Source organism: Meriones unguiculatus, chromosome 11 (assembly GCF_030254825.1).
Source record: "Meriones unguiculatus strain TT.TT164.6M chromosome 11, Bangor_MerUng_6.1, whole genome shotgun sequence".
Taxonomy (NCBI): Eukaryota; Metazoa; Chordata; class Mammalia; order Rodentia; family Muridae; genus Meriones; species Meriones unguiculatus.
In genome coordinates this window covers 39,018,345-39,031,966 of record NC_083359.1, presented here as the reverse complement: position 1 = coordinate 39,031,966, position 13,622 = coordinate 39,018,345, and the positions used below count along the sequence as shown (strand labels likewise).

Here is a 13,622-nt window from a genome sequence, read left to right as displayed (position 1 = left end):
CTGAGTTTTCCAACTCCAAACCTGTACAGCAGCATGTCAGTCACTCAAGGAGCAGGAGTCAGTGAGAGTTGCTCCAGTCGGGCTAAGCATGATTTGCTACGGGGCCTTTCCTGCAACATCCCTTAGAGACCAATTACTGGGAGCTCAGCTTTGGGCTGTCTCCATCTGCCTCAAACATCCCGGTGGGGCTGCTGTCAAGGACTTTCCAGCAGGGGCGATGTTGAGCACACTGCAAATGTGCCTCTCATTCTGAGTTGACTTTGAGGTTTAGCAATCAGAGTCCACTCATCAAATTACTCCTCTTTCCACAGGTTCACAGACAGGGAGGACAGAGAAGGGGGAAAGAGAAGGATGAAGATGGGAATAGAAGGAGGGAAGCAGAATTTCCATTTCTGAAAAATTCAGGCTAGTGCCAGGTCCTACAAAGACAAAGGTACTCTTACCCACAGGTAGGCAGCAGGACCTGGCTCAAACAGGTAGGAACTTTTCTATCCTGGAGGAGCCCCATACCAACCATGAGGCCAGGTACCACTGAGAGGAGCTGAACTGGACTTTGCCTTACCTCAAGGAGCCAAGTTAGTGGGTAAAAAAAAAATGTTAGTATTTACAATAACTAAACAGCAGAGATGGATGTCCACATTTATAATCTCAGGACACCAAGGCAGGACTGCTGCAAACTTGAGGCCCCTCTAGTGGTCTAGATAGCTAGGTCTAAGCCAGCCAGAGCTACACAGCAAGACCCTGATTGAAAAACTGTAATGAGGGGCTAGAGAGATGGCTCAGAGGTTAAGAGCACTGGTTGTTCTTCCAAAGGTCCTGAGTTCAAATCCCAGCAACCACATGGTGGCTCACAACCATCTTTGAGATCTGGTGTCCTCTTTTGGAGTGTAGGTGTACATGCAGACAGAACACTGTGTACAGCGATGCACACCTGTAATCCCCAGCACTCAGGAGGCAGAGGCAGGTGGATAGCTGTGAGGCTAGCCTGTCTACAGAGTGAGTTCTAAGGCAGCCAAGGCTACACAGAGAAACTGTCTAGAAAAACCAAACACCCAAACTGTAATGATTTAAATGAAAATGGCCCCCATAGGCTCATATATTTGCATGCTTAGTACCTAGTTGATGGACTGATTAGGAAGGATTAGGAGGTGAGTAGCTGGGGATGGGTTTTGAGGTTTCAAAAGCCCCATGCCAGGCCCAATGTCTGTCTCCCTTTGCCTGCTGTCTGCAGGTCAGGGTGTAAAGCTCCTAGTGACTTCTCTAGCAACATGCTCCCCGCCATGATGGACTAAGCCTCTGAAACCATGCACAAGCTCCCAATTAATTCTTTTGTAGGAAGTAACCATAAAAACAGAACAGTAATGACATAACTAAGAGGAAAAAAAAACAACAATAATAACAAAGTCCCCACTCCCTCCCAAAATCAATAAACAAGCACCTGTCTACCCTGTTGCTTGGGCACAGGGAGGGAGGCCGAGCTTTGGAGGTGACAGTGCCACCTATCACATCACAGCATGTGGTAATCTGGCTCCTGAGCATTACTCAAAGGTATGCCAAAGACCACCCTGGAGAGGCTCCTCTCAGCATGCTTTAGCAGTGAAGGCTTTCTTTTTTTCGTGGGGGTGAGGAGGAACAGACAGATTGTAGTTGAGTGGCAGAGTTGTAGCCTAGGATACATGAAGTCCTGGATTCTAATCCTGGCATAACAAAGTAGTGGGGAGAAGGGGAGGAGGAGAGAAAATGTCCAATGATAAGGGGTTGGAGGACTAGCTAAGTGCTACAGCAGACAACATGCAAAGCTCAGGATTCCATCCAGAGCATGGCAAAGCAACAAAACAAAGCAACAAGTGTTCTAAGTAAGTATAGTTGATGGTCCCAGTAAACAAACGCACACAGTAAGTTGTGAAGTGGGAAATACAGAGTCCCATAGTTATGTATACTGACACTTGAAAGAATGAAAGCACAAATGGAAGTTTACGAAAACATGCCGCAGATGGTATGACGCTGGCTGGCTTAATTTCTTGCTTATGCCTCACTTTCTGCCATAACCAGCATTTGTGTTGTGATTAAAAACAAGTAAGCAGAAGGCCACCTGGCAGAGGAGCTCCTACGGAGGCTGCCCCTTGCCCTGGCTACCCCTCCCAGCAAAAGCTCTCCCAGCTTTGCTCTCACAGTCAGGCCCTTCCTCGGAGAGTCTATGAGTGCGGGCTGGAGTAGAGAGATCAAAGCGGCTGTGTATTTCCTAGAAAAAACCATCTGGGATGAACTGCAGGCAAGATAGCTGAGAACCAAAATAAAGATTTTTTTCTTACTATCCCCAAAGCTATCAATTGCATCTCAAAAGACGAAAAGACTCTCCTATGCATTCTACTCTTTTGTTTTTCGAGACAGGGTTTCTCTGTGTAGCCCTGGCTGTCCTGGACTGTTTGTAGACCAGACTAACCTTGAACTCACAGAGATCCGCCTGCCTCTGCCTCGCTGAGTGCTGGGATTACAGACATGTGACACTGCACCCAGCTCCATATTCTGCCTTTAACGACAAAGTCAGATAATGCTGACTTTTTAGACCACTTATCTGCTAAGATAGGGACACAGGGCCCCCTATCTGGTGACCTGCTTCATCCAGGAATGACTCAGAAGAACTGAGACCCTGGAGTCTAATGTAGATTCTTTCAATGTCTTATAGATTTTCCTGTAATGTGAGGCTGTATCAACACAGACAAGATCTTCAAAGAGAAGCGCCTTACAACCCAAGAGCTCAGCGAGCCCCTCCTGAATGGCAGGCGGCACTCTCCACAGGTCTATTAACCAGACTTCTTGTGACAAACACCTGTGCTGCCTCTGCACAAGTGCACTGAGCTCACTTCACAGCGCCCATCTTTTTAAATGGGTGCTGGAACCAAACTCAGGTTTTATGCCTACATGGCAAGCACTACCAACTGAGCCATGTCCCTGCCCCTTGATTTGGGAGCGGGGGGGTGGTTCAAGGCTGTGTAGCCTTCGCTGTCTTGGACTCCCTTTGCAGACCAGACTGGACTCAAACTCACAGAGATACACCTGCCTCTGCCTCCCCGAATGCTGGGATTACAGGTGTACACCACCATGCCCAGCTCCTACCTCTTAATTTATATATCAGAAAACATATGAATTGAGACAAGGATACCGATGAGTTTTTGACATATATATATATCCATGTAACCGTTATACAATTGAGATGTAGAGTGCCTTGTGGGTGAGTGTTAATGTCAGATGTCTTCCTCAATCATCTCTGCCTGATTTTGTTCTGTTTGGTTTTGTTTGTTTGTTTTGATGACAAGGTGTCTTACTGAACCTGGAGCTTGCCAGTTTGGCTAGACTGGCTAGCATAAGTTTCTGGGATCTTTCTGTGTCTGCCTCCCCAGCACTGGGAATACAGGCTTTTAATATGGGCGCTCATCCTCAGTCTTCATGCCTGTGTGGCAGACACTTTCCAGACTGAACCGTCTCCCTGGGGCTTTAAAGCACCTTTAAGAAATAAAAACTGAGCATTTAATCTCAGCACTCAAGAGGCAGAAGCAAGCACATCTCTGTGAGGGTGAGGCCAGTCTTACCTACATATCAAGTTCCAGGCCAGCCTGGGCTACACAGTAAGACTTTCTTATGCTGTCTCAAAACACCAAACAAAAAACCCTTACAAATTAAACTGGGTCTGGTGGCATATGTTTATAAATCAGTACTTGGGAGGCTGAGATGGAACTGCTTTGGGACCAAGGCCAGCTGGTGTTACATAGTAAGACCCTGTCAAAAGGAAAGGGGAAGGGGAAGGGGAAGGGGAAGGGGAAGGGGAAGGGGAAGGGGAAGGGGAAGGGGAAGGGAAGGAAACAAAGAAGGAAGGAAGAAAGAAAGAAAGAAGGAAGGAAGGAGGGAGGGAGGGAGGGAGGGAGGGAGGGAGGGAAGGAGAAAGGAAGGAGGAAAGGAAGGAGGGAGGGAAGGAAGAAAGGAAGGAGGGAGGGAAGGAGGGAAGGAAGAAGAAAGGAAGGAAGGTAGGTCGGACAGACAGCAAGGCAGTGGATAAGCCTGTCATGGTTACATACACCTGTTATCCTCTCACCTTAAAGGTAGAGGCAGGAAGATCAGCTCAAGGCTAGTCTCAGCTGCATAGTTAAAAATCAACCTGAACTTCATAAAACCCTGTCTCAAAAATAAATACACAGAGCTGGGAGACGGCTCCTGTTGCCAAGACTAACGACCTGAACTTGACCTCTGTGATCCACATGGTAGAAGAGGACCAACTCCCAAAACTCGTCCTCTGCCCTCCACTTAGTCATTCTCCCCTCAAATAAATAATAAATGTAAATAAATATTTAGTGCATATAATGTATGTGTGTGGTTCCAATTCTCAAAGTACAAAGAGCCAGAATGAAATCCTCCCGTGCCTACCTCACACCACACCCTGGTTATGCTAAACTGTTCTCCCCTATGTGCAAACCCACCCCCTCCCACCTACTCCCCCACCCCCACCCACCTACCCCCCCCACCCCCATGCCTGCCAGATGCCAAGTTGCATGCTGGTGTTCTCAGCAATGACCTATTAGCATGTATCCTCTACTACTTCCTATACAATCATTTCCAGGTAAACAAATCCACTTCTGTCCTTAAAGGACAGAGTACTGGACCACATACTTCCTGATCTTATGGAAGTAATCCAAGCCCAGCTGGACAGCGCCTCCTGCTGGCAATGGTGTGGCCCTACCAGCGGATATTGTCAGGCCTCTTACCACCTCCAAATACCAAGCCAGGGGGACCTGCTCACTCTCCTAGGAGGCAGCACAGGACTACAGGGATTAAGATGCCACTTCAGGACTCAAACCATAAAAACATTTGAGTTTGGCCATTGGTGAGGTTTTAAGGGATTTAGCAAGAGCCATTGAAAAGTGCTAAATGTGACAAGTAACAAAAGCAAGGGAGAGGGAAGTGGCCTTTGTGCTATGTGCAAGACCTAGACCCTGAGGGACCCAGAAGCCTCTTTGGGTTGACGAAGTGCAGCAGAGCAGGAAAACATGTCCTGTCAAGATGGCCTGTCCCAAGCCAGTAGCGCATACCCATAATACCAACACTCTGGGAGACAGAGGCAGGCCTGGTCTACAAAGTCCAGGACAGCCAAGACTTCACAGAGAAACCCTGTCTCAAAAAACAAGAAAAACAAAAATAACAACAATAAAAAAAGATGGCTTGTCCTGTTCCAGGTGGCACAGAGAAGCACTGTAGGAAACCAACATCTCATTGCTATTGTCTCTACACAGAATGCACAACGGATGGTTCAGGAATGAAACCAGGGGCTTGTACCAAGGGCAAAGCCACAGATACAAGCTAAGATGTGTGGCTCCTTTCATCCAGTAGACAGCCACTAAGAACTTCTGGAAGAAACAGGCAGAGCAGAAACAGAACCAGTTTGGGAAGGCTTCAAAATCGATGACATTTTCTTTCTAGAAAATATTGGACTGACAAAGACAGTCATGACGTGTGTTTTTTAGTTCCCATGTAGCGAGCAGATGTGGCTGGTTGGATTAGTTTCTTGCTACATCCACTCCACGCCTCATGGCTTTCTCATAGCACCAAACCCCATCAGGCTGTCTCTGAGCTGCCGTTCTCTTTTCCCCCCAATAACCTTTTAGTGTTGTCACCCAAAGTAACATTTTCTTTTTGTAAATTCAGTTTTTGGTATTTTTTTTTTAGATTTATTTTATGTGTATGAATGTTTTTCTGTGTTTATGGTTGTGCAACAAGTACATGCCTGGTGCCCATCAAAGTCAGAGAGAACTATGGATCCCTTGGAACTTGAGTTAAGGATGGTTACAAGTCATCACGTGGGTGCTAAGAATCAAACCCAGGTCCCCTGCAAAAGCAACAAGTGCTTTTAACCACTAAGGCATCTCTCTAGCCCTCTTTTATTTTAAATTTCAAAATTATATGTATTTACTGCTTTAAAAACCTGAAAACGCTGCTAAGCAAAAGGTAGGTAATTAGTTATGACTACAAATGTGGGACTTACAAGATGGCTTAGCATGTAAAGTACTCGCTGCCAAGCCTGATGATCTGAGTTTGATGCCTAAAGGAGGTCAATTCCCACAAGTTGGCCACTGAGCTCCACACTCTTGCCCTGTTATGTACTATGCATGTTCTTTCTCTCTCAATGCAAAAGAAAAAAGAAAAAAAAATGTAGATGTAAAAGATATTCCTCATTCCCCTTTTAAAAGAAAATGGGGCAGAGAATAGTGGCTCATGTATATAATTCCAGCAGTTAGAGGTTGAAAAAGGAAGGTCCTTCGGAGTTTGCTACGCACCTGAGGCTAGAGTGTGAAATCCTGTCTCAAAAATCAAGGAGAGGAGTTGGAGAGATGTCTTAGTACCTAAGAGTGCTGACTGGTTCCAAAGGACCCAGATTTGATTCCCAGAACCCACATAGCAGCTCAAAACCACCTCTAACTCCAGTCCCAGGAGATCTGAAGCCTTCTTCTACCCTCTATGGCTACCAGGAATACATGTGGTACACAGTCATACATGCAAGCAAAATACCCATTCATGTAAATCCATTTTTAAAAGAATAGTGAAGAGGAACCTACAGAATTCATCCTTAGCCTATGCGCCTTGCTCTCTCATGTCTGAAAGTACCAAGACTTCAGACTCTGCTTCTGCCCTCAGGGTCTTGCCTCTGTGTTCCCAAGGCTGTTCCTGGCTGTCTAGAGGTAGGGCCTGAGCCTGGGGGCGTCTCTGCAACACAACAGAACTGAACTTCCATTCACACCCTCCACACGGAAGCAGCAGAGTCTAAAGCAGTTCAGTTCACACAGGTCTCAACGATTTCCCCATCTTCTGTTTTCAGCGTGGTGGGAAAAAAAAAAAATCTGAAAGCATGTAGGGGATCCCAGGGAACAGGGAACAGCTAACCCCACCATGTGTGGTACATGAATGCATGGTGCTCTTCTACAGGCAAGACAAGGTCTCCATGGCCTATTGCCTGTTCAGAGAATCGGCTACAGCTTCTCTTTAACATTCCCAATCTGCAGAGTCCTAACTTGTGATACAGCCCGAGTCACTTTCATATCCAGTCACACTCCTTAGGAGGTGCACAACTCTGGGTATGACAGAGATATGGGGAGACACCTTTGGTTTCTAGTGAAACAGATGGGTAAGCTGCACTTTAATAGCTTAGAGAGGTCACTGTAGTGGCTAAGTTCAGGACACATCCTGAGGCACCATGAGAACAGCAAGGGCTCAAACAGGGACACTAGAGTCAGGTACAACAGAGACTCAGTTGCCTCCCACACAGGCAGTCTGGAAATGGAGGCTCCAAAGCTCTGGATATCTTTCCTATACAGATGGGCTTTGGGGGACCTGATGTCCAGATGTCAAAATATTTGGGGGAAAAAGGGCTGAGGTGGAACCCACAACTATCGGGTCCAGAGCTCAATCCCCAGCACTGTAGGAAAATAAAACACACCAAAGAGAGCAAATACTTAGGGAACTGGCAGGACAGTGATACAGGTTCAGAAAGAATCGGGAGAGGCATCTACCAGAACAACACAATGATTGTTGTGTCTTACCTGTGCGCCCCTGGAGTAGGACCTGAAGATGGTGCAGAACCTGCCCTGGCCCGACGTATCCCTGAAACACAGAGAGGATCAACAGCACACCCACGAAGTCCCAGTTTGAGAGGCTCAGTCCCATCCTCTTTTTTCCCTCTTCTTTTTTCCTTTGAGACAGAGTCTCACTGTGTAGTTCTGACTGAAATTTGCTACATAGACCAGGCTGGCGTTGAACTCACAGGCATATATATATTTTTAATGTACATTGGTATTTTAACTGTATGTGTGAGGGTGTTGTATCCCCTGGAACAGGAGTTACAGACAGTTGTGAGCTGACATGTGAGTGCTGGGAATTGAACTGGGATCCTCTGGAAGAGCAGCCACGGCTGTTAACCACTGAGCCATCTCTCCAGCCCCTCAGAGACATCTTTGCCTGCCTCTGCCTCCTCAGAACTGGTATTAAAGGCATGTGTACAGCTGGTTCCTTCTTAATTTTTAGTTTATGTGTATGAGCAACACATGCCTGATGCCCATGGGAGACCTGAAGAGGGCATTAGATCCATTGGACCTGGAACTGGAGATGCCTGTGAGCTGACAGATGGATACTGGGAACTGAACCCAGGTCCTCACAAAGCAAGAGCTCTTATTAACTTCTGAGCATCTTTCTAGCCTGATGGAAATAGGTTTTTATGAGTAAAAATGGAAGAGGCTTTAAAACAAAACATCCTGAACTTTTTGTTTTGTATGGAGAAAAGTCCAGTTTGAACAGGGTCTATTTAAATGGTTACTGCAAATAAGGTACTTCTTCACTTGGCTTCCACACCCCCATTAGACTACCAACTCACCAGAGCTCCAGTTTGACACGCCGTCCGTCCAGCAGGATGGTGGTAGTCTTATAGTCGATTCCTGTGAGGAAGCAGAAGGGTGAGAGTATCTATCAGTAACTGGCTTCACTGTGAGGTCCTCCTGCCCAAGTCTATGTTGCAAAGCAGAAAAAAGTACTTCCTCAAATCTCGCAATGACCGCTGAGGAAACAGGAGCAGGAAGACGGTGCTCACTGCTCTCAGTCATGGCTCCCGCAGGGCACCAGCCTAGCCCACATTGTACACCAGTCATGGGCAAGGCAGAAGAGCCCAGGTCAGATGAGGCATCACATACACTCAGGCCACACCAGTTTCTCTAAAGGCTCTGGGCCCAGAATGCCCAGAGGGAAATGGTTGACTCCCACTGTGACGTGTCCTTCTTATAGATTCTACAGTCGAACTCGCAAAGAATACGGTGCTTCCTAATTCTTGGATTCATCACAGTTCTCGGGTACTGATGCGGCATCAAGAGAAAGGTTCTTACTTACTTAGGTTTTTTTATGTTTATTTGTTTTGAGACAAAGTTTCTCTGCATAGCCTTGGCTGTCCTGGAACTCACTCTGTAGACCAGGATGGCCTAGAACTCACAGAGATCTGTCTGCCTCTACCTCCTGAGTGCTGGGATTAAAGGTATCCACCACTGCCTGGCTACTTACTTAGGTTTTTAAAGCCTAGGCTGGCTTTAAACTCATGAAATCTGCAGAAGTACGTGAGGATCACAGATGAGTACTACCACACAGGACTAAGGCAATTTTTAAAGTGTTGTTCCACTACAAAGCTCTCCGGAGACCTTATGCTCTCTTTATCTTGAAGGTTTGTTTATGTTTTCACATTTATATATATATTAAAAAAAGTCAGCACAACAGACGTTGGTGGTATCAGGCAGCACTCGATAAATAGTTTATATGAATCATTGGAGCCTTATCAGTTCTACCTGTGGTGCTAAGGCCTTTCTGGTGTGTGGGGAGGAGGGCAATGGCCTTTCTATGTAGCTTAGGCTGGCCCTGAACAGTGACTCTCTTCTCTCATGCCCAGGAAACACCTTAAAGACATGAGTTTCTTACTTTCCATATATAATACTTGTAAGCCAGGTGTGGTAATACACATCTGTAATCCTACTATTTGGGCGGCAGATGCTCTGAAACTCAAGGTCATCTTTATCTGCACAGTAAATTCAAGGCTGCCTAATCTACAGAAAACCCTGTCTAAAATAGGACAAAACGTAACTTTGTTCCAAGAGGACTTAGAAATGGGCATTTTACAATGCATAGGCCTCACTCTCACAGAACGTGGTGTCCATGTGCACATGCACATCTGCACGCCCGGCGCACATCCTGGTGAGTGTATGTTGATGCCTGTGTCCCTGTGTGTTTGTGCAAGAAGACAACACAGCATCCTCTTCAGGCTCCTTCTGAGACATAATCTGCCTCGTTAACCAGTAACTGCATCCAAACTTAGTTCTGATGCATTAGAGAGGACACAACAATGGAGTAAAAAATTGTAACATACAGAATAGAAAAAAATACTTGCAAATTATAAATCTTATTAGGACCAAGAGTTCTATAAATAACTCCTTAAATTCAATAATAAAACAACTCGATTCAAAAATGGACAAATCCATATCCCAACCAAAGACACAGACAGGAATGGTCAACACACACAAGAAATTGTGCTGTACTACTGGCAGCCATCAGGAAGCAAAATCAGAACCCTGCGCTCACCACCGCATGCTGGATTAGACGGCTAGACTCAAAACAGATAGTGAGGTATAGAGACATCAGGACCTTTCTATTCTGCCAGGTAGGAGAGCTATAAAATAATGATCACACAAATGTACAAATATGTGGTGCTACTGAGCTGTGTACTTAAGTATGGTTAAGACATGGTTTTTGAGACAGCTGTCCTCAAACTCAGAGATCCACCTGCTTTTGCCTCTCAAGGGCTGAGATTAAAGGTGTGTTCCACCACTGCCCAGGCGAGACAGGATTTTCTATGATGTCTGGCTGCCCTAGAACTTGCTGGCTTGAATTTGCAGCAATCCTCCCGCCTCTGACTCCTCTATTTATATGATATAAGGTAAGGGTATGTACACCTGAAAGACTGACAGCTGGGCCAGGCAACAGTGCTCCTGTACCCTCTCCCCACCTTTCCCTAAGCTTCTGTGATAGGAGCTCAATGCTGGCAACTGCAGCTTCTGAGAGAAGCTTGTGAGGTCATTATTGCAGTGGTTTCGCTTTTATTTCCTTAATTAATTAATTAATCAAATTATCTATCTGTCTGTCTGTCTGTCTGTCTGTCTGTCTATCTATCTATGTTGAGACAGAGTCTCATTCTGTAGCTCTGGCTGGCCTGGAACTCACTATGTAGACCAGGTTGCCCCTGGACTAAAGAGATCTTTCATAGTGACCCGCCTGGCTCTGCTTCCTGAGTGCTGGGATTCAAGGTGTACACCACCAAGCTTTGTGCTGATTTTTAATTGACCTCTTTAAGAACTGACCAGCAGGACCTGCAGCATAGCCTTGACTGTGATCTGGACTCACCAATCCTATCGCTGAGGAAGGCAACTGCCTGACCACCAAGCTACCCCTAGATGGTGCTGTGGCCCCAGGCTGCTGCAACAAAACAGTGGATGCCTGGGAAGAGCCTTCAAAGAGACCAGAGTTGTCACCAACAGACCTGTCAGCAACAGAAAGAACTATGCAGATGGGCCTGTCACTGTTCTCAGCTGGGCTCTGAGGTGCTCTCTGCCATTGACGCAGATGACTGCGGGACACCGGCAAGCACCCTAGCCAGCACATCTGCCTTCCAGAATGAAACACATTCACAGGAGCCCCAGCACCAGGAGGGCCTGGGAGCTTCTGACATGGAGATGACCCAGGGGTGGGAGGAGCAAGGGCCTGCTCTCTAGCCACTGGCCTGTTCACCCAGGAAATCTGCGATAGTCATCTGGGATAGTCATCAGCTAGATAGTGAACCAGCCTCTCCCTCGTCAGGCTTTAAGCAGTCAGCACCTTTTCATGTGAGGAAGCCCAAAGGTAGAGCACACCAGTAAACATGTGTTTACCAGTAAACTAGCATTCAAAAGGCCCTAGGTTCATTTCCTAGCACCCTGCCTCCGAAAAGGGTGGGGATTTATTTAAATTTTATTCAAAATAAATCAGTGAGCCGAGCATGGTAGCACACACCTTTAATACCATACTTTGGAGGCGAAGACAGGCAGAGCCCTATGAGTTCATGATCAGCTTGGTCAACATAGTTCCAGAACAACCAGGACTACATAGAGAGACGCTGTCTAAAAAAAACAAAAAACAAAGAACAACAACAAAAACAAACAGCCAAACAAATAAATAAAACAGAAATCAGCTATCAAGAACCAGTGTGATTATACATACTTGTAATCACAGCTTTCTGGAGGCCGAGGCAAGATTATGAGTTCAAAGGCAGCCTGGGCTACAGCGTGAGTCCTCTCAAAATGAAAAGGAGCAGTCTAGCTGTGTGGTGCTGCATGACTACCAGTGAATGACATCACAGGAACCCACTGAGCTAGCCTTTCAGCTCTCTTGCCAGAAAGCACAGGTACTGGCTGGTGGACCTGCGGCTTGAGGTCACAGGTGTTGGTGGCAGTTTTTTTTTTTTTTTTTTTCCAAAGCTGGGAAAGTGAAAGCTGTTCTCCTCACCGAGGAAAGCATCTCTTCCAACCTGGCTGAAGGACAGCCCAAGGCCATTCAAGAAATTAAGAGTCCCCGGAGCTTCCTGGCCAGCAGGACTGGGTGATTTTGAGGGAGTCGGGCCTCACTACCCACACTGCTTATCACGAAGCTCTACGGAGATCTACATCAAGTACCCACAGAGAGAGAGAAAAGTCCAGTAGGAGAAATGGATGCTCGGGGGTCTAATGACAGTCCACATTAACGTGTTATGCCAAGATTACCAGGGAAGGAGCCCTTGGCTTGGTAGGGTTCTAAAAGGAGCAATTATCCAAGGCTTGAGGGTAAGTAGGCCCTGAGAAGGAGGGGGCACAGAGGTGGAGGAGTGTGGTGGAAGAGGCAGAGCAGTGACCTGGAAGGGGGCCTGAACCAGGCACAAGAGAGACAGCAGGCATGTGGGCACAGGCTGGCAGAGCCAGCGGCAAGCTGGAGTCTGAACATCACTGTAAGGGATTGGTGGGTGTCAGCAGGCTGCTTCTCTACTCTAGTGCTCTTTCAGCACCATTCACTTTCCCCTTCTGTCTCAAAACAGTTTCCTTTTTAATCAGCTAAGACAAGCCCCCAAAGAGGACCAGCTATACCCCTCAGGCCCCAGATCATCTGTGCTAAGCTTCTCTAAGCAAAGAGGTCTGCTGCCCAGCCACTATCCCTGAAGATGAAAGCCTCACCAACCAGCTTGGCTCTGTCCTCACAGCCCCAAGCGCTGACCCCCACCACCATAATTCCTCCGCTCTGAGTAGTTTTTAATCTTATGAGATACACACCAAACAGGGAAGCTGAAGCAAGCAGGTTATAACACTTGCTCCACTTATGAGAATGAAAGCATTGGCCAGGGTACTGGTTCAGTCTACAAGTCAGGGTCCTTTGTTCCAGTTTATATGAGACCAGATCTCACAAAGGTACCCTTGACCTCTGACCAGCACCTGGCAATGGCCAACCTTTTCCTCTGGCTGCTCTCAGGATGTCTTGTCTGCTTAGGGATCGCTGTGGCCGCCATCTTTGGTGCTGGGTGCTGCCCTTCCATCTATTTGCCTTGCTCCATATGCACAGATCCTGTCCTTCCTGACCCATGCTGGCCAGACTGACTGCTAAGGTAACGTCCAAGATTCTCCTCTTTCCCCATCAGTCTTGCCTTTATGTTCTATCTTCTGGGAGATTTTCTTATTTTTTGCTTTCCAGCCTTTTCTACACATCAATTTCCATTGATCTGTAGTTTCTACAGCTCTTTGGGATCTGGACAGCTAGCCAACAGGAGAGGAACCTGGTCTTTGTTCTCAGGGGTGTGGAGAGATGTCTGGAGCTCTCTGGTGTTCTCAGGGTTCTTTTCTATTGAGTTACAGCTTTTCTTACAGATTGATGAGTTTGTCCCTTTGCTCCCTATGAAAGCCCTTCAGAGCTGCAGAAGGCCCTGTGACTCTGATTGGAGAACCAGGGCTTGTGGAGGAGCTGCTGTGCTGAGGGCCATCTCTGGAACTTCTCTTGGCCTG

The 13,622-nt window shown here is 46.8% G+C and overlaps 1 protein-coding gene across 1 annotated transcript in view; it reads right to left on the bottom strand.

Annotated features, from left to right (window-relative positions):
• Rab40c (RAB40C, member RAS oncogene family) overlaps positions 1 to 13,622 on the bottom strand; it is a 38,075-nt gene that overhangs the window by 3,592 nt on the left and 20,861 nt on the right. Inside the window, exons 3-4 of the mRNA XM_021637201.2 lie at positions 8,411 to 8,471; positions 7,584 to 7,644 (exon numbers count right to left, since the gene is read on the bottom strand). Coding sequence (XP_021492876.2) covers positions 7,584 to 7,644; positions 8,411 to 8,471 — 122 coding nt within the window. The remainder of the gene's footprint in view (positions 1 to 7,583; positions 7,645 to 8,410; positions 8,472 to 13,622) is intronic.